Consider the following 20,747-nt stretch of genomic DNA (forward strand, 5'->3'; position numbering starts at 1 on the left):
ATATACATGGACTTCAGTAAGGCGTTTGATAAGGTTCCCCATGGCAGGCTGATGGAGAAAGTGAAGGCGCATGGGATCCAAGGTGTACTAGCTAGATGGATAAAGAACTGGCTGGGCAACAGGAGACAGAGAGTAGCAGTAGAGGGGAGTTTCTCAAAATGGAGACGGGTGACCAGTGGTGTTCCACAGGGATCCGTGCTGGGACCACTGTTGTTTGTGATATATATTAATGATTTGGAGGAAAGTATAGGTGGTCTGATTAGCAAGTTTGCAGACGACACTAAGATTGGTGGAGTAGCAGATAGTGAAGGGGACTGTCAGAGAATACAGCAGAATATAGATAGATTGGAGAGTTGGGCAGAGAAATGGCAGATGGAGTTCAATCAGGGCAAATGCGAGGTGATGCATTTTGGAAGATCCAATTCAAGAGTGAACTATACAGTAAATGGAAAAGTCCTGGGGAAAATTGATGTCCAGAGAGATTTGCGTGTTCAGGTCCACTGTTCCCTGAAGGTGGCAACGCAGGTCAATAGAGTGGTCAAGAAGGCATACGGCATGCTTTCCTTCATCGGACGGGGTATTGAGTACAAGAGTTGGCAGGTCATGTTACAGTTGTATAGGACTTTGGTTCGGCCACATTTGGAATACTGCGTGCAGTTCTGGTCGCCACATTACCAAAAGGATGTGGATGCTTTGGAGAGGGTGCAGAGGAGGTTCACCAGGATGTTGCCTGGTATGGAGGGCGCTAGCTATGAAGAGAGGTTGAGTAGATTAGGATTATTTTCATTAGAAAGACGGAGGTTGAGGGGGGACCTGATTGAGGTGTACAAAATCATGAGAGGTATAGACAGGGTGGATAGCAAGAGGCTTTTTCCCCCAGAGTGGGGGATTCAATTACTAGAGGACACGAGTTCAAAGTGAAAGGGGAAAAGTTTAGGGGGGATATGCGTGGAAAGTTCTTTACGCAGAGGGTGGTGGGTGCCTGGAACGCGTTGCCAGCGGAGGTGGTAGATGCGGGCACGATGGCGTCTTTTAAGATGTATCTAGACAGATACATGAATGGGCAGGAAGAAAAGAGATACAGACCCTTAGAAAATAGGCGACATGTTTAGATAGAGGATCTGGATCGGCGCACGCTTGGAGGGCCGAAGGGCCTGTTCCTGTGCTGTAATTTTCTTTGTTCTTTGAGTTCCTCAGGGTAGTGTCCTCGGCCCAACCATCTTCAGCAGTTTCAGCAATGACCTTCCTTCAATCATTAGGTCAAAAGTGGGGATGATCGCTAATGATTGCACAATGTTCAGCACCATTCGTGATTCCTCAGATACTGAGGCAGTCCGTGTAGAAACGCAGCAAGACCTGGACAATATCCAGGCTTGGCTGATCAGCAGCAAGTAACATTCACGCCACACAAGTGCCAGGCAATAACCATCTCCAAGAAGAGAAAATCTAACTATCTCCCCTTGACATTCAATGGCATTACGATCGCTGAATCTCCCATTAACAACATCCTGGGAGTTACCATTGACCAGAAACTGAACTGGAGTAGCCAAATAAATACCGTGGCTACAAGAGCAGGTCAGAGGCTAGGAATCCTGCGGCAAGTGACTCACCTCCTGACTCCCCAAAGTCAGAAGTCAGGAGTGTGATGGATGGGTGCAGCTCCAACAACACTCAAGAAGCTCAACACCATCCAAGACAAAGCAGCTTGCTTGATTGGCACCCTGTCCACAAACATTCACTCCCTCCACCACCGAAGCACAGTGTGTACCATCTACAAGATGCACTGCAGCAAAGCACCAAGGCTCTTTAGACAGCACCTTTCAAACCCATGACCTCTACCACCTAGATGGACAAGGGCAGCAAATGCATGGAAACATCACCACCTGCATGTTCCCCTCCAAGCCACACACCATCTTGACTTGGAACTATATTGCTGTTCCTTCACTGTCACTGGGTCAAGATCCTGGAACTCCCTCCCTAACAGCACTGTGGGTATACCTACCCCACATGGACTGCAGCAGTTCAAGAGGCAGCTCACCACCACCTTCTCAGGGGCAATTAGGGATGGGCAATAAATGTTGGCCTAGCCAGCGACGCCCACATCCCAGGAATGAATAACTACAAAAAATATCAACTTCAAATGCTCACCATTAGTTCTTGCATGTCAAAGTAGCTAATGGCATTCATTAGTCCATATGTTTTCAGGTGTCACTCTCATCTCGCAGTCTGAAGATTATGGGGTCAATCAAGACTCCCAAGAATTGAACATGGTTCTTAAATGAATAGTTTCTTACTTGCTTAATGAACATTTAACACTTAATGATAACAGTAATACTTTGCGTCTGTTTTCACAAATCAGGGAGATGAAGCAAACATTGTAGTTGAGAAGAGTGAAATATTGGATGGGATAAACATAGTGCGGGAAAAAATATTAAGTGTGTTTCGGATAAATCACCATACCCAGGTGAAATGTGTCCCAGGCATAAGAACATAAGAACTAGGAGCAGGAGTAGGCAATTCAGCCCCTCGAGCCTGCTCCGCCATTCAATACCATCATGGCTGATCTCATCTCGGCCTCAACTCCACTTTCCTGCCTGTTCTCCATAACCCTTCAACCTATTACTAATTAAAAATCCTGTCTATCTCTTCCTTACATTTACTCAATGTCCCGGCATCCACCGCACTCTGGGGCAATGACTTCCACAGACTCACAACTCATTGAGAGAAGTAATTTCTCCTCATCTCTGTTTTAAATCTCCTACCCCTTATCCTAAAACTATGACCTGTCAATCTAGATTGCCCCACCAGAGGAAACATCCTCTCTACGTCGTCTTTGTCAATCCCCTTAATCATCTTATATACCTCAATTAGACCTCCTCATTCTTCTAAACTCTGGAGAGTAAAGGCCTAAACTGCTCAATCTCTCTTCATCAGACAAACCCCTCATCTCTGCAATCAATCTAGTGAACCTCCTCTGAACTGCCTCAATGCAACTACATCCCTCCTCAAGTAAGGGGACCAAAATTGTAAGCAATACTCCAGGTGCAGTCTCACTAATGCCTTGTACAGTTGCAGCAACACTTCCCTACTTTTATACTCTATTCCTTTAGCAATAAATGCCAAAATTCCATGTGCCTTCCTTATCACCTGCATACTAGTTTTCTGCAACTCATGCACAAGGACACCCAGATCCCTCTGCACCGAAGCACTCTGAAGTTTCTCTCAATTTAGATAATAATTTGCCTTTCTATTCATCCAACCAAAATGGATAACCTCACACTTATCCATGTTAAACTCCATCTGCCAAATTTTGGCCCATTCACCTAACCTATCCATATCCATTTGTAAATTTCTTATTTCTTTATTGCAACTTACTTTCCCACCTATTTTAGTGTCATCTGCAAATTTGGCCAGAGTACCTCCTATCCCTACATCATTAATATTGACTGTAAATAGTTGTGGCCCGTGGACCGAACCCTGTGGCACCCCACTAGTTACATCTTGCCAACCAGAAAATGATCCATTTATCCCAACACTCTGTTTTCTGTTGGTTAGCCAGTCCTCTATCCAAGCTAATAAATTGCCCCTAACCCCATGTGACCTTACCTTATGTATTAACCTTTTGTGTGGCACCTTATCAAATGCCTTCTGGAAGTCCAGATATACATCTGCAGGATCCACATTATCCACTTTACTTGTTACATCTTCGAAGAACTCTAGCAACTTAGTAAACATTTACCCTTTATAAAACCATGCTGACTCTGATGGATTGCGTTTTGACTTTCTAAATGTCCAGTTATTACTTCCTTAATAATGGATTCTAACAAATTCCCCAGACTGCGAAGAAAAGCAAGGGAATAAATAGCAGAGGCTCTGACCTTGATTTTCTAATCCTCTCTGGTTACAGACTTGATGCCAGAGGACTGCTAATGTCGACCCGTTGTTCAAAAAGGTAGGAAGGGATAGCCTGAGTAACTACAGGCCAGTAAACCTGACCTCAGCAGTCAGCAAATTATTGGAAGAAATTCTGCGACACAATATTGTCATGCCCAGTAAAGGCATGTCCTATTCGTAACTTTAAACATATCCAGAGATTATCTTTGTGGTTCTGCTTTTTAATTTAGTCCCTAGCTGCTCATACTCCCTCAACAGAACCGCTTCTTAGTCCTACTTATGTCGTTGGACCACGACAACTGGATTCTTCCCCTCCCACTCCAAGTCCCTGTCCAGCCCCGAAGAGATGTCCTTAATCCTGACATCAGGCAGGCAACACAGCCTTCAGGACTCACGTTCTCAGCTGCAGAGAACTGTATCTATCCCCTAACTATACTGTCCCCTACTACAAATACATTCCTTTTAACTGCACCCCCACCACCACCCCTGCCACCAACACCCCCCACTTGAATGGCCCCCTATACCATAGTGCTGTGGTCAGTTTGCCCATCCTCCCTGCAGTCCCTGCTCTCATCCACACAAGCTGCAAGAACATCAAACCTGTTGGACAACTGCAAAGGTTGAGGCTCCTCCAGTGCTACCTTCTGGATACCCATACCTGCTTCACTTGCAGTTACACCCTCCTGTCCCTGACCACAGGCCAAATCAGAAGTGCCTAGCCTAAAGGGTGTGACTGCCTTCTGGAACAAAGTGTCCAGGTAATTTTCTCCCTCCCTGATGCATTGCAGTGTCCAAAGCTCAGACTCCAGCTCATCAAGCCAGCCGAAGTTCCTCAAGCTGTGGACACTTACAGGAGCTTTGACTGCTGTGGATGATACTGTGTCCACCAGCTCCCACATGCTGCAGCCGTAACACATCACCTGCCCTGCCATCTTTACTGTGTTTTATTAAACAAATTAGGTTTAGAAATGTCACTCAATAATTAGAACATGACAAGGAACAGGCACTGGAGTAGGCCATTCGGCCCCTCATGCCTGCCCCGCCTTTCAATAAGATCATGGCTAATCTGCCCCAGACTTCAACTCCTCTTTCATGCCAGCTCCTCATAACCCTCAACTCCCCGATATTTCAAAAATCTATCTACCTCCTCTTTAAATACTTTCAGTGATCTAGCCTCCACAACTCTCTGGGGTAGAGAATTCCAGTCATTCACTACCCTCAGAGAAGAAATTCCTTTGCACCTCAGTTTTAAATGAGTGTCCCCTTATTCTGGAACTACGTCCCCTAGTTCGAGATTCCCCCACTAGTGGAAACATCTTCTCAACATCTACCCTTTCAAGCCCCCTCAGAATCTTGCACATTTCAATAACATCACCCCTCATTCTTCCAAACTCTAATTGATAAAGATCTAACCTGTTTATCTGTTTGTGATAAGTCATCCCCTTCATCCCAGGAATCAGCCTAGTGAATCTCTTTTGAACTGCCTCCAATGCTAGTATATCCTTTCTTTAAATATGGGGACCAAAACTGTACAAAGTACTCCAGGTGTGGCCTCACTAACACCCTGTACAGGTGTAACAAGACTTCCCTATTTTTAAACTCCAATCCCCTCGCAATAAAGGCCAAAATTCCATTTGCCTTAATTACTTGCTGCACCTGCATGCTAACTTTTTGTATTTCATGCACAAGAACACCCAGATCCCTCTGTGCTGCACTTTTTTTGGAGTCTCTCTCCATTTAAATAATAGTCCAACTTTTGATTCTTCCTACCAAAGTGCATGACCTCACACTTTCCTACATTAAACTCCATCTGCCAAGTTTTTGCTCACTCACTCAATCTATCTATATCCCCTTGCAGATTCTTTATGTCCTCATCACAACATGCCCTCCCACCTATTTTTGTATCGTCAGCAAATTTGGATATATGACACTCTGCCCTCTCCTCCAAGTCATTAATAGATAGTAAATAATTGAGGTCCTAGGACTGATCCTTTTGGCACTCCACTAGTTACTTCTTTCCAACCTGAAAAAGACCCATTTAATCCCGACTCGTTGTCCTCTGAGTTAACCAGTCCTCAATCCATGCTAATACATTACCCCCAATACTGTGAGCTCCTATCTTGTGCAATAATCTTTTATGTGGCACCTTAACGAATGCCTTCTGGAAATCCAAAAGCACTACATCTACCAGTTCCCTTTATCAACTCTGCTTGTTATATCCTCAAAGAACGCTAGCAAATTTGTCAAACATGATTTCCCTTCAACAAAACCATGTTGACTCTGTTTGATTGTGTTAAGCTTATCTAAATGTCCTGCTATTTCTTTCTTAATAATGGACTCTAGCATTTTCCTAACGACCGATGTTAGGCTGACTGGCCTATGGTTTCCTGTTTTTTGTCTCCCTCCCTTCTTGAAAGCGGCTGTTTTAGCAATTTTCCAATCCACTGGGACCCTCCCGAAATCCAGTGAGTTCTGGAATATTTCAACCAATGCCTTCACTATCTCTGCAGCCACTTCCTTTAAAACCCTTGGATGCAGGCCATCAGGTCCTGGCAACTTGTCTGCCTTTAGTCCCATTAGTTTGTGAAATGCTTTGTCCCTCAAGATAGAGACTGTTACAAGATCTTTCCTCCCATTAGCTCCTTGCTTACCTGATATCTGTGGGAAGTTTATAACGTCCTCCACCGTGAAGACTGATGCAAAATATTGGTTTAAATTATCTGCCATTTCCCTGTTCCTCAATATCAATTCTCCAGCTGCATCTGCCAAGGGTCCCACACTCACATTAGCTGCCCTCTTTGTATATACCCGAAGAAGCTCTTGCTGTTGGTTTTTATATTTCTTGCCCATTTACTTTCATAATCAATTTTCTCCCTCTTTATTAGCTTTTTAGTCATCCGCGGCTGGTTCCTAAAACGTTCCCAATCCTCTGGCCTACCACTAGTTTCCGCTGCTTTGTATGCTTTAGTTTTTGATTGTATACTTTCCTTGACCACCTTTGTTAACCATGGGTGGTTCATCCTTCTCATCAAGTCCTTCTTTTTGACGGGATAAATTTTTGCTGAGCGTTATGAAATATCTGCATAAATGTCTGCCACTGCTCATCCACTGACCTTCCCCTTAGTCTAGTTTCCCAGCCCACTTTAGACAACTCTTTCTTCATACTTCCGCAATTGCTCGTTTAAGTTGACGACACTGGTTTGAGGCCCGAGTTGCTCGCCCTCAATCTGTAGTTAAACCAATTGATATAACTATCTAAGCTATAAATTTGATGCAATACTCATACTTTCATAGTACCAGTTAAACTGCTGCCCTGTTTAAAAAAAAAAACTTAAAACTCACCAACCACTCACCTAATTAATGCTTCTGGCTTCAGCTCTCACATCTCGCTGCTAGTCTCCAGCTCCGATTCTCAGACCACTCCTTTTTTGTAAAAGGTCAGAACAGCACCTCTTCCCTCACGGCTCCAAATTCCCACACTTACCAAATTCCCAAGCTCACATTCTGTCTCGAGCTGCAATCAGTCACAAGCTGCTATCTTCATGTCTGCTTACTTCTCACATGCAGTTACTAACTGTACTCTGTCTCAAAAGGAGGCATCACCTCCACTCCAGATAAAACCACTTGATTTCTTTTCAGCTACAGAAGTAGGTAGTACTGAAGGTGCAGTAATGTTGTTTCCTGTTTGTTTCTTTGCCAGTTTCCAGACCAGTTGATTGCTTAAGAGCTGATAATGCCTGTTTATGGTTAACTTGGTTTTAACAGTTGAGGCTTTTGGAATTTCACCACTAAATGATGTTCAGTGTAAAAAGAAGTCAATTTTCCATCAGTTATTAGAAAAACACAAGCAATTGGGATAGCCTATAATTTTCAGTTTCAATAAACTGAAAAGTTTCTAATCTAATAACTCCAGTTAACAAACAGGAAGGCATGGTCAATCCATCATGAGTATGGATTGCAACGTCTCATTACTACATAGTTTCCAAAGGACAGACCCAAAAATTGTTATAGCTGCACTTTCTGAAGACTAGCCTTTTCTGGTTCCCCAAAACAAAAGTACAAAAGTAGTGCTGTCCTTCAGTCATTCCTAAAGATCCCATGGCTCTATTTCCATGAACAGGAGAGGAGTTATCCCCAGTGTCCTGGCCAATATTTATCCCTCAATCAACATCACAAAAACAGATTATCTGGTCATTATCACATTGTTGTTTGTGGGAGATTGCTGTGTACCAATTGGCTGCCACGCTTCCTACATTGCAACAGTGACTACACTTCAAAAAAGTACTTAATTAGCTGTAAGGCGCTTTGGGACATCTCGAAGTCATGAAAGTTGCTATATAAATGCAAGCCTTTCATTTTACAAAGTGATTCCTGACAACGCAGCTGGCCACTGACATCATCAGGCTGCGCCAAGGTGCGCATATGGGCAGACGGTCTCCTGCTCTCTGCGCGTGCGCTGCGTTCCGACTTGCCAGGACTGGTTAGCGCATGCGCCGATGACGTCATCGCGTGACGTGTGCATCTTCGGGCAATGCGCCTGGTTGGCCTCTGTGCATGCGCTTTATGCATACAGCAATGCAACGCTAACGGGTATTCATCCATGCATCAAGCTCCGCTGCCACCACCTTCCCCCCTCCCTCCCACTGCTCTCTCCGGCCGCTCCGCTCCACCTCCCCCCCCCACCCCATCCCCAGCCCGCTCCGCTACCCTCCCCCCACCAACCCCGTCCCGCTCCTCCCTACCGTCCCCGGCCCGCTCGCTCTCTCCCTCCCGACATTGTGTGCTGCCATGTGTTTAGGTTACGTTGCCTTCGTGAGATTATTTGAGCAGCGCCTTCTTTAGTCCTGGCAGCTGCCTGAAGTCACAGACTGCGACGTAGTGGTAGTGTTGTCAGCAAACGCAGCCTTCATTTTATTCCTCTAAGGTTGGCCTCAAATATCACCTTTAAAGCCTGCTTTATTCCTGTAACCAGCATCTTAATCTGTTAAAAGATTATTGGTAAACCAATATTTCTGGCTCTTCTAATCAGAGCAGCATGTAAACTATTTGTATTAAAATAGTTTCCATGTTACACAAACACACAGGTTTCACTATGTTGTAAAGTGGGTGAAATTTTATGCCATCTGTCAATGCTATAAATCAAACAGTGGAATTCTCAACGAATCACTCTTCACCCGTCACCACATAAGCCAGTTGACTATAGTGCAAAACAAAGCAGGGAAAGGACACATCCTTGTCTCACATTGCTTGAAACTTTAAGCTCCCCCATCCATTAGGTAACCCTCAGTACTTGCATAGAAAAAGTTGCAGGGCATGCTTAGGATTTGTTTCATATCAGATATAAATCAGATTCTTGCACCGTAAATAAATACTGGATAATAAATACTGGAGTTAAAATACTCACACAGGTGTCAGCAACCTGCGACTCCAGAGCTACAAGCTGCTCTTCAACATCTCATTTGCGCTCCTAACCTTTTCCAGTTGGAACGCATTATGAAAAAAGCCTTAAAAAAATTAAGTCAAGAAAAGTAAGAGCCGTGTTTTTGTTAGGATAAAAGACCTGAACATGCACACACTGGAGATATGTAGAACAAAAAAAATCAAAAGATGCCAAAAAAGTCAAAAAATGTGATAATTCAGTTAGGTCTATTTTAATTTTAATCTATTGATAAATACATGTATTTTATTATCTATGCATTCTACCAGAGACACATGGCAATTTGCCAAGTATTTGGTTTAGAAATGCTGAATTTTCAACTTGCAGCTCCCAATAGTTTTAAACTTAGGCAACATTTTGTTTTAAAAAGGCTCTTCAGGTAAAAAAGATTGCTGACCTCTATTCTAACACAAGACTCAAACATGGGTTATCATCTGAACTTGAATTTTGAAGCATTTTTTAATTGCACATAACATGCAAGGAAGACATACATGAGCACTTGGTTCAGATCCTCGAACAAGGCACTTACAGTACAACTTATCAAATTTGAGGTAGCATTGGTGGCATCGCTGATGATGCCCTAAAGTTATTGGTTATATGATGGATCAGGAAACTGAACTTTCACAACCTCAAAATGTGCGAAATCACTTCAGAGCCAAATAATTTTTTGCCATGTAATCACTGTTGAACTGTTGGAAAAGGCAGCAACCAATTTGTGTGCAGCACAGCCACACAAATGGCAATGAGATAAATGACCAGACAGACAATCTGTTTTAGCGATGTTGATTGAGGGATAAAGGTTAGCTAGGACACTGAAGAAAATCCGCTGCTCTTCTTCAAATAGCGCTATGGAGGGTACAAAACGCTACATGCTGAGGATAGACAGGACCTCAGTTTAAAAAGATGGCACCTCCAAAAATGCAATACTCCCTCAACACTGCACTAAAATATCAGCCAAAATAACATGCTCAATTCTTTTGAGTGGGACTTGAACTTCTAACCTTCTAACTCAGAGGCAAAAGTGTCACCACTGAGCCAAGGCTAACAAGTAATTCAGTGCCTCCATATTTGTAAAAGCATTAGAAATTATTGCTAAACTGCAGAGTTAAAAAATAGGCAGCTCAGAACTGAGGTACTTCAAATTTTTCACACTAGTTCCTCCAAGCAACAATGACTGAGAGGGATGTTAATATCTGAGCCTTTACAAAAAGTAAAGGATCCCGCACAATAACCCATATCAGATTTATATTTAATGTATGCAGGTTACAACTCAGGCAATGCGGTTGTAAACAGGTAAGTTGCTCATTCATGTTAGCTAACAATTACAATTTTATACATTATGCGAAAATTGATTTTCGAACACATTTTCCTCCCTTACAATCTTTCTTTTACTATCCTCCTCCCCTCAAAGGCATCAGGTCCTCATTGAGGCTCAGTTCCCTGGACACAAGTGGAACTTTATTGAAATTCCTGCGGCGAGTCAAGAACTCATTTTCTTCACATGTGGGCTTTGAAGTGGTTCATCCCATTTTCAAGATCCACTTCTCATTCATAACTTTATCCTTTCTCGCATTGTAGAAGAGAGCGCACAACTCCAGGGCGAGGCAGTGAACCAGGGGTGTTCCTGCAGTCGTTGCCACAGACCACTGCAGAGTAACAGGTTCTGGGCATTGGCGATGGAGTCCCCTTCATACCTGGTGACAGCATTATATAGCACACTGTCACTTGGCAGATAATTTTCTTTCGTACTAAAAATTGATAGCCAATAACAGAAATGTCATATGCACAACGTAGTCTTTGAACCCTTTCCCCCACGTCAATTCTAATTCATGTCTTTCATCTCCCACAGGTCCTTCAAGGGTGATGGAGGAACAGCAGTGGCAGGAGGCAGCAGCCAAGGAGTCCTCAGTGGGCCAGCGCTCTGAGGGTGTGCCATCACATGACTTCTGCACACTCTCCACCAGTGCAGATACAAACACTCCAGAGATGATAGAGATAGCTAGGTTGCCACAAGGTCACGCGCACATCACATACGAGAAGCAGCAGGTTCTGGAGACAGGGACAGCATTAAAGAGTCGCCATTGGAGTCCGCAGGATACTCTAAACAACGCTCAGCTGGATGCAGATGTTGAGTTTTGGAGTATTCCATGAGAAAGGAACTTGTGGAGCAGCAATGGAAAATATGTGTGCTTCTCTCTGCATTTCCAGAGGCTGTGCACATACGTGGAGATTGAAGGAGTCCCATCTCTTGCAAGAGTGCCATGATCTCAGGCATTTGCAGTGATCTCCACCTCCAAGTAGAATCAGACGCAGCAGGCAACCAAGTTAATGCTGGCCCAAGCCAATGGCCTGCACACACTGTCCAACACTTTACATAGGACGGAGGCTGCCTTGGTTGCTCAACACCTCACTGAAATGTAGCCAAGTGCTCTCTAGCTCTTGGCCAGAAGGGAAGGAGAGGTTTGCCATGAATGGGATGACGGAGAAACAGCAAATGGAAATGGGGACTCTTCTCAAGCATTCCCATTTCTCACCCCCTGTTCTTCCACTCCTGCCAAAAGCAGACAGAACCCTGCCTCCTACCCCAATGCAGGTAGGGTAGTCTTTAGCAAGAACCTCACAGGCTCCAAAGCCCAGAGGACAACTGCCACAGGCATCTCACATCAGAGCAAGAGTTGCACCATGTAGGAGTAATAGTAAGAGGAAGCAGATGAGAACACGATAGCTGCACAAGGGATCCACTTGGGTATGTGTAACAATGTTTATGGTGTTATGTTTATGTTTATTTCAATAAATCAAACACTTTATTTGAACTCCTCATTCCCCTGCCCTCTACTTTGTTGCATCGTAAATTCCAAATGGACAGTAGTCATCAGGTGAATGGTATGACCAGGCTAGAAGCTGAGGCAAGGCTGTGAATGTAGCAGTAGGAATTTGGACTGTGGGAATGATTTGTGTTGGCGGGGGCAGAGGAGTCATGACTGCCCTGCCACATGGCCTCATGCACTCAGATTAGCTGAATCATGCCTGTGTGGAGCAGTCACGGCTTCTCTGACAGCCAGGTGATTAGCTGCAGGCACCCGGGCCACATCAGCATGCTTGGAGGAAGCACCTGAATCGCATCTTCAGCAAACCAATGGCTTGCTCAATGATCACTCTTGTGGTCATGTGACTCCTGTTGTACTTCTCTGCAGTGATAGGGCTCCTCACAGGAGTCATTAGCCAGGTCGCAGAGGATAAACCTAGTCTCCAAGGAGTCACCCAATCACTGTGTGGTGGTGTGAAACCCTGTGGGAGATGTGACTGTCGCTGAATGAAGGAATGAATCATGGCAGCTTCCGTGATATCTTGCAAGACATGCAGGATAACTTTCCAGTGGTCACGTACAAGCTAAACATCAACTGAGTGTAATCGCTTCCAACTCATGAACAATCCAGGCTGATCTCAGGATGCCTTTTTTTTTTAAGTTCACTCATGTGATGTGGGCATTGCCCATCCCTAACTGCCCTTGGGAAGATGGTAGTGAGCCACATGTATGCAATCCATTACTCCTGAACCTGTATCAACCAGTACAGCAAAACCAACAGCCCTCTGTTGTCTGACTGGCCTTATCAGCGTCAAAGTGGACATAAGTGGTGGCCTTGACAAACAAGGCATCAGTCACCTGGGAAATACACTTAAGGGCTGCAGATTGTGAAATCCTGCAGATGTCACCAGCAAATTTCTGTAAGGAGCTGGATGCAAAAAAAATGCAGGGCTCCAGTGCCCTCAATGGGCACTGGCAATGCAGCCCACAAGGCCCTCTTGGAAAGAGATCTTGTCAAGGAAGCTGATCCTTTATCTGTATACAGTGCACTGGGGGTATCGCCTCCTTTGAGCTGGAGCTCTGTGCCCATCCCTTCTGTCCTGCGAAGTGGCATGTGTATGGAGAGAAGGCAGCTGCTGCTGTTGCTGCTCTTGATGCTGCTGTTTGGTGTTTTTGTTGCTGGCACTGCTGCTCTTGTCGTCCCTCATCAGAGGTTCATGTTATAGCTGCAAAGTTGCTCCCATGCTGCAATGAAGGCCGACAGCAGGGAAGATCAGATCAAGGTGAGTGAAGTCCAAGATAGACAAATGAACTTCCAAAAAGTAGGAAATCAACTGTGAAGCAGTGAAATCAGGCTCTCAGAACAAATGCTGTGAGCACAAGCCCTTCCCACTGGCAGGGCAGGAGCAATGCAGTTTCACTCTTTAAATGCTTTCCAGCCTGTCCGTTTCACTGATCAATGACTCTAGGTTCTGCTCTAGCCTTGTTGACCCTGTCGATTTCCACACAGCCCAGGAAACCTGTGTGCTGACTGTGAATCCTGGTATCAATTCACAATTTATTGATTTAAGTATTGAAATTACTTATGCAACTGTTCCATGGGGGTTTCCCACACGCCTCGGTAAATGTCAGAAGTGGGCGGGATCATGTTGGGTTTATGGCCCACTGGCACTTTTCAAGCCTTTACCCTCTCCAACGCACCCCACCCCCAGCAGTTAAAATTCTGCCCCAGGTGTCCATCAGTATTCAAACATTTAGTCTATAATCGCTAAATTTTCATTTTCTATGGTAGTAAAATTAAATCAGATTAATTTACATTACAGTGAGCTTCTTGTAATAGCACACATTAGATCATACTGCTGCGGTCAATAAGGCCTAAAAAAGAAATTAATGCCAGTGGCATGAGACTGAAAAAGGTCACAGCTGAAACACTACCATTCACATAAGGGTCGTCTAAGATGAAAAACGGAAGCTAACCTTTTAGAGCATCACCAAAGTAAAAACTTGATCAGACAGGGTTAATAAATGAATCTCCAAATGTGATCTGACAGCACAGCAACTTTTAAAATAAACTATATTTTGACTAACCATATTATCTCTATTTTCCAGAATAATAAGGCCTTATTCATCTCTTGAAGCCACTGATTCATTGTGCCATGGAAATGACTTTCGTATCATATAAACTGGTTATTCTTCTCATAGCAGCAGGCTATTTTACCATGAAGGGTCTGAGAAACATTCTGCCCTCTCTCAATATACACATGCACATCATCCAGAACAAATCACTGGGTGATGACCAGGAGAGGGAATCCATGCCAATGTTTTTCCTCTCCTAGCTCAAGGTGCAGCTTGAATCCCAATCTGAACTACATTGAGTGGGGAGATGCTGAGCAGAAGCTGTGGTATAAACAAGGGAGAGGAAAATTGAAAGTGTGAATCACACCTAAGAGGATCACTGACACCTCTTAGCAACAGACTACATAGTATTAAACCTGACCTGGGACCAGGGATATGCATCCACCTACTCAGGTGCAGAGCTGTCGAGTCAGTAGAACAAAGAACTGATAAAATTAGTTTGAGCTGAGGACAAGGATTGGTCAATAATCTAAAGATACACGCATATGTTTTAGTACATACAATGATCCTTAAAGTAATTTATGGCAACCAAACATTTCCAATTAGAAAAGATTACTTTCAGTACCACCTTATAAGAATCTATCCAGTGACAAAACTCCTAATTTCCAATATCTATGGGCTAACCACAGACTGTCTGGCAGAGTAATCCCCTTTGATAGCCTGAGCACGATGCATCCTAATCATGTATCAGATATTGGCAGAAAGCATTCTTCCGGAAAAGGGTCAGAGATTGAAGGGAAAACACAAAATGCTGGAAATACTCAGCATGTCAGACAACTTATGTGGGGAGGGAAAGAGTTAATGTTTCAAGACGACAATCTGTCATTAGAAACTGGGTTCCCAGCATTAACTTTAATGGAGAACCACCACTGCATCCAACTCACAGCAAGCCAAGTTTTCCAAGGGAGACTCTCAAAACCGACACAAATCTAACCAAGTCTCACATACCTACACAAATCTAACCACGTCTATCATAAACTGAGCCTTTGAAATATCTGTACTTTACAAATATTTATATTTTCTGGCTCAACAGGTCACTTTCCAGAAACACTGGGTGGAACCTCCTGCACCTAGTCCCTGTCGGAACAATGGGTCTATTTGCAGGTCAGGAACCTGGATAGTGAAGAACGGGCTTTGCCGAAGCGCTTTCCCAGAGCCACAGCATTAGCGTCCCACCTCCAGGTTCTCCAACCAATCCAGGAGAACGGGCTGGAGGACATGCCCATTCTGTCAAAGGAAGGATTTTAGTTAGAGGGACCGTGACATGGGTTACAAGGGTTCACCAATATTTGGATTTCTGAGGCTGCAGCAACCACAGGAATAAAGACAAGACCTGGGAGAGCTGCTCCCCAGGTCTCTCTCTTTCCTGGAGGTCCTGCTGTGGGTCCTGAAGGGCTACAGTGAGGTGAACTCTGCCAAGGCCGAGAGGAAGAGGACAGTCTCTCCAACCAAACAGGCGTGGATTGAAGTGGCCAAGGAAGTCAGCACCAGAAGCGTGGTCCATCCAACCTGGAGACAATGCACTAGGAGGATCCAGGACCTCAGGAAGATATGACAGGTGTATGGCATAACACTTTCGGGTGCCAAACCCACAGTCTGGTTTTCACAGCATTCTCCTACACAGCACTACTCAGGACAACACACCTTGCAGCTCCACTCATTCCTCTCTCTGCAGACATCTCACATCCCCCTCTGAGCAGCCAACACTGACACTCATCCTATTGCCCTCTCACACCCATGCCTCACAATCACCATCCACAAATATTGTCTTTCCCTCCTCTCCAAACAAGCCACTGGTAATGCATTCCCACCTACTCCACAGTGAGAGAAGTCTTGTTGCAGGAGACTGCAGATGTCAGCAGTGACTTGCCAAGAGATTCTGAGTCTGAGTCTCCGGAGGCACTCGTACTTAGACATGTCAAGAAAGCAGATCCTCTCTGACTGTAGACCCTGTGTTGAGGCTACCAGCTGGGTCTCAGTGTCCATTCCCTTTGCCCTGTGGAGGGGTTTACAGGTGAGGAGAAGGCAGTTGTTTCTGCTCTTGCTGCTCATCAGAGGTGCAAGGTGGATCTGCATGAGCTGTTCCAATGTCATGGTGAAGGCTTGCAGCAGGGAAGCACAGCTGAAAGTGAATGGCTAGATAGGTGAAATGCCTCCCAAGAAATTGGCAATCACCTGTCAAGTAGTGATAGCACTGTCTGAGCGAAGAAGTGCTTTGAACAGCAGCCTCTCACCGAGCCATGGCTGAAGCTCTTCATTGTAACTGATCAAAGACTTCCCAGCTTGTCAGTTTCACTAAAGTGGCCCTAGTGAGTTGCTGACAGGTTGGGAAACAGATGTCCTGGCTGGGAAATCCAGAACTGAGAATTAAAACAGTTCTTAATCGTCTTCTTATCTACTGATAGATCCAAGGCAGTTCCCCACTCGCCTTCAATCCTGCTTCGCAGAAACCCGAAAGAGGGCAGGATCCCCATCAGGCGTCACTTTTAGGGAATTTAACTTCCAACATGCAAACAGGCCACCCCTTGCCTGGGGAAATTCCCCCATTAAGTTCAATTTGCCATATCAGTTCTCTCCTGTCAGATCAAACAGATTGAAAAGTGTATTGAATTATGTATCATTTGTAATTTTCAGGTAAAACCTTAAATCATTGTTACCAAATTTACTTTGAAGACAACCCAAGAGGGACAAGAGTCATAGAGAGATACAACACCAAAACAGGCCCTTCGGCCCAACGAGTCCATGCCGACCATCAACCACCCATTTATACTAATCCTACATTAACCCCATTTCCCTCTCACATCCCCACCTTCCCTCAATTATCATACCACCTACCTACACTAGGGGCAATTTACAATGGCCAATTTACCTATCAACCTGGCATGTGGGAGGAAACCGGAGCACCTGGAGGAAACCCACGTGGTCACAGGGAGAACTTGCAAACTCCACACAGGCAGTACCCAGAACCGAACCTGGGTCGCTGGAGCTGTGAGGCTGCGGTGCTAACCACTGCACCACTATTTGGTTTAGACATGGACGAAAAACAATCGAGACAAGGTCCTGTTCTTGATCACTATCCAGCTACGCCTACTATAAAAAATTGCACAAATCTACAGTTGAGGGCTGGACAGCATTCAGATCTGATTCCCTCCAGAGACAAACAATCTACAATATTCAGTTTCGTCTGACATGAAAAATAGCCGCTTGGGCAAGACAAAGAATTTCCAACACCTACAGCAAGTCACTATTGTATTTTGAATACAAGATGAATATGTAGGAAAGGAAAACAAAGTTGAGCAGCAAGACAATGTAGTATACTAAACTGAAAGCAAAATACTGCGGATGCTGGAAATCTGAAACAAAAACAAGAAATGCTGGAATCACTCAGCAGGTCTGGCAGCATCTGTGGAAAGAGAAGCAGAGTTAACGTTTCGGGTCAGTGACCCTTCTTCGGAACTGACAAATATTAGAAAAGTCTAATATTTGTCAGTTCCGAAGAAGGGTCACTGACCCGAAACGTTAACTCTGCTTCTCTTTCCACAGATGCTGCCAGACCTGCTGAGTGATTCCAGCATTTCTTGTTTTTGTTGTAATATACTAAACCTTAGGGGCAGAATGTGGGGTTGCTCTTGTGATTCCACAATTATCAACGACATTGCTATGTAAAAGTACTTCACACTGGGGAATAGAATCACTTTCGATCACTCTTGCATGCCTAGGACAGCCACCAGCAAACAAATGGAATATAGTACTGTATCCTTGACCAGTGAGGGAATGTTGCTCAATGAAACACCGTGATAGAAAAAGGAAAACACCTTTTTAAAACTGTTTCAAAGACTGATCGTAGGAAGACAAGTTGCAATAGGCTGTTAAAAATGCTTACAGGACCAGGATTTTATAAAAATGGGATTCAGTACACAAACATGGAATTTATATGAAAACTTTAAAAATCACTGGTTAGGCCTCAGTTGGAGTAATCCCCAATCTGGACACCACATTTTGGGAAAGATGTCAAGACTTTGGAGAGGGTGCAGAGGAGATCTGCCAGAATGGTACCAGGGAAGAGGAACTTCAGTTATGTGATGAGATTGGAGAAACTGGGATTGTTTTTCTTATAGTCGAGAAGATTAAGGGAGATTTTTGGATAACTCCTTCAAAGAGCCGACACAGGCACGATAATCTGAATGTGATTCGATGATTACTGAAATCTGCATGAGCTGTTCCAATGTCATGGTGAAAGCTTGCAGCAGGGAAGCACAGCTACGAATAAGGCTCACTTTGTTACCGTCAACATGATGGAGAAGTCATACCGATAGCCAGCAACAAAGGTTTACTACTTCCCCCAGCATTAAGGCTGGCGACCTGCACACAAACCTGTGCCACCACAGCCGGGTGTAAACAGGTATGTCTAAATACAGTGTAGCTCCTACACCAGCTGTTGCAGCCTCCACACTCAGGAGAAAGGATCTCCCTCAATACATATAGAAGGTACAGACCCGGAGCCCGAGCCCAGCAAAGCGGCACAGGCTGCGCGCCAGAAGTTTCGGGTCACAAAACCTTGGCGCCCCCTCCCTCTAACAATGAACATGGGCCCGCACCAACAGAAACTCGAGCACCGGAATAGGGAGACGGGAGAGGATGGGGAGGGAGAGAGGGGGCGGGGAAGAGCCGCCCTCCGGTGGAAGCCCAGCCCCGCCCGACACGGCCCACTAGCCATTCATTCACCCCACCCCGAGGCCCGGCTCAGGCTCCGGTCAATCCTCTGGCCGGAGCTCACAGGCCCAGACAGCGGCTCCAGCACCTGTTCCCACACTCTCTCTAACCGCTGGGTTCCCGGCATGGCACTTACCTGGTCTCGGAGCTTGAGGAAAACCATGGCCTCCGGCGGCTCGGCTTGGTCCGGGGGCAGGGCGGCTGAGAGTGGGCAGGCCCCGAGCGGAGGCCGCTCTCGATTTAACGCAAAAAAACGAAAATCAAACGTAAAAACCCAAACTCACAACATTACCGCCACCCGCATGCCCCAACAAACTGCGCAGCCATTGGCCGCCGCCACAGAGGTGCCGACAGCAACACCCTCAGCCATTGGACAGAAACAGACAAACGTCACCGCTCCACTCCGACCCTTCACCCGTTCATCCCCTGTGAAACAACCGAAGAGGAAAAAGAGGAGGAGAAGGAGTGTGACCGGGAGGAGGAGAAGAAGGAGGAGTGGAAGTGACCGGGGAGGAGGAGAAGAAGGAGAGTGACCGAGGAGGAGGAGAAGAAGGAGTAGGAGTGACCGGGGAGGAGGAGAAGGAGTAGGAGTGACCGAGGAGGAGGAGAAGAAGGAGTAGGAGTGACCAGGGAGGAGGAGAAGGAGAGTGACCGGGGAGGAGTAAGAGTGGGAGTGGCCGGCGAGGAGGAGAAGAAGGAGTGACCGGGGAGGAGGAGGAGTGAGACCAGAGAGGAGGAGAAGAAGGAGTAAGAATGACCGGGGAGGAGGAGTAGGTGTAGGAGTGACCGGGGAGGAGGAGTATGTGTAGGAGTGACCAGGGAGGAGGAGAAGGAGAGTGACAGGCGAGGAGAAGAAGGAGTGACCGGTGAGGAGTAGGAGAAGGAGCGTGACCGGTGGGGGGGGAGGAGGAGAAGAAGGAGAGTGACCGGTGGGGGAGGAGGAGAAGAAGGAGAGTGGCCGGTGGGGAGGAGGAGAAGAAGGAGGAGTGACCAGGGAGGAGGAGAAGAAGGACTGGGGAGGAGTAGGAGTGATCGGGGAGGAGGAGAAGAAGGAGAGTGACCGGGGAGGAGGAGAAGGAGAGTGACCAGGGAGGAGGAGGAGCAGGAGTGACTGAGGAGGAGAAGAAGGAGTGACCGGGGAGGAGTAGGAGTGACCGGGGAGGAGGAGAAGGAGAGTGACCGGGGAGGGGGAGGAGGAGGAGAGTGACTGGGGAGGAGGAGGAGAGTGATCGGGGAGGAGGAGAAGGAGAGTGACTGGTGGAGGAGGTGGAGTGAGCGGAAAGGAGGAGAAGATGGAGAGTGACCGGGAGGAGGAGTGACCGAGAAGGAGGAGAGTGACCGGGGAGGAGGAGGAGAAGAAGGTGACAGGGGGGGGGAGGAGGAGTGAGCAGAAAGGAGGAGAAGATGGAGAGTGACCGGGGAGGAGGAGAAGAAGGAGAGTGACCGGAGAGGAGGAGAAGAAGGAGAGTGACCGGGAAGGAGGAGAAGGAGAGTGACCAGGGAGGAGGAGGAGTAGGAGTGACTGGGGAGGAGAATAAGGAGTGACCGGGGAGGAGGAGAAGGAGAGTGACTGGGGAGGAGGAGGAGGAGAGTGACCGGGGTGGGGGGGAGGAAGAGTGAGCAGAAAGGAGGAGAAGATTGGGAGTGACCGGGAGGAGGAGTGAGCGGGAAGGAGGAGAAGAAGGAGAGTGACCGGGGAGGAGGAGAAGAAGGAGAGTGACCAGGGGTGGGGGGGAGGAGGAGTGAGCGGAAAGGAGGAGA

At 46.0% G+C, this 20,747-nt stretch overlaps 1 protein-coding gene across 1 annotated transcript in view; it reads right to left on the reverse strand.

The window, feature by feature from the left end:
• Positions 1–19,555, reverse strand: part of ankrd28b (ankyrin repeat domain 28b) — a 252,341-nt gene extending 232,786 nt beyond the window's left edge. Inside the window, exon 1 of the mRNA XM_068011757.1 lies at positions 19,123–19,555. Within this exon, the coding sequence (XP_067867858.1) occupies positions 19,123–19,149 (27 nt within the window). The 5' untranslated portion in view covers positions 19,150–19,555. The remainder of the gene's footprint in view (positions 1–19,122) is intronic.
• Positions 19,556–20,747: the final 1,192 nt, after the last annotated feature.

The sequence above is a fragment of the Heterodontus francisci genome, chromosome 2, assembly GCF_036365525.1.
Source record: "Heterodontus francisci isolate sHetFra1 chromosome 2, sHetFra1.hap1, whole genome shotgun sequence".
Taxonomy (NCBI): domain Eukaryota; kingdom Metazoa; phylum Chordata; class Chondrichthyes; order Heterodontiformes; family Heterodontidae; genus Heterodontus; species Heterodontus francisci.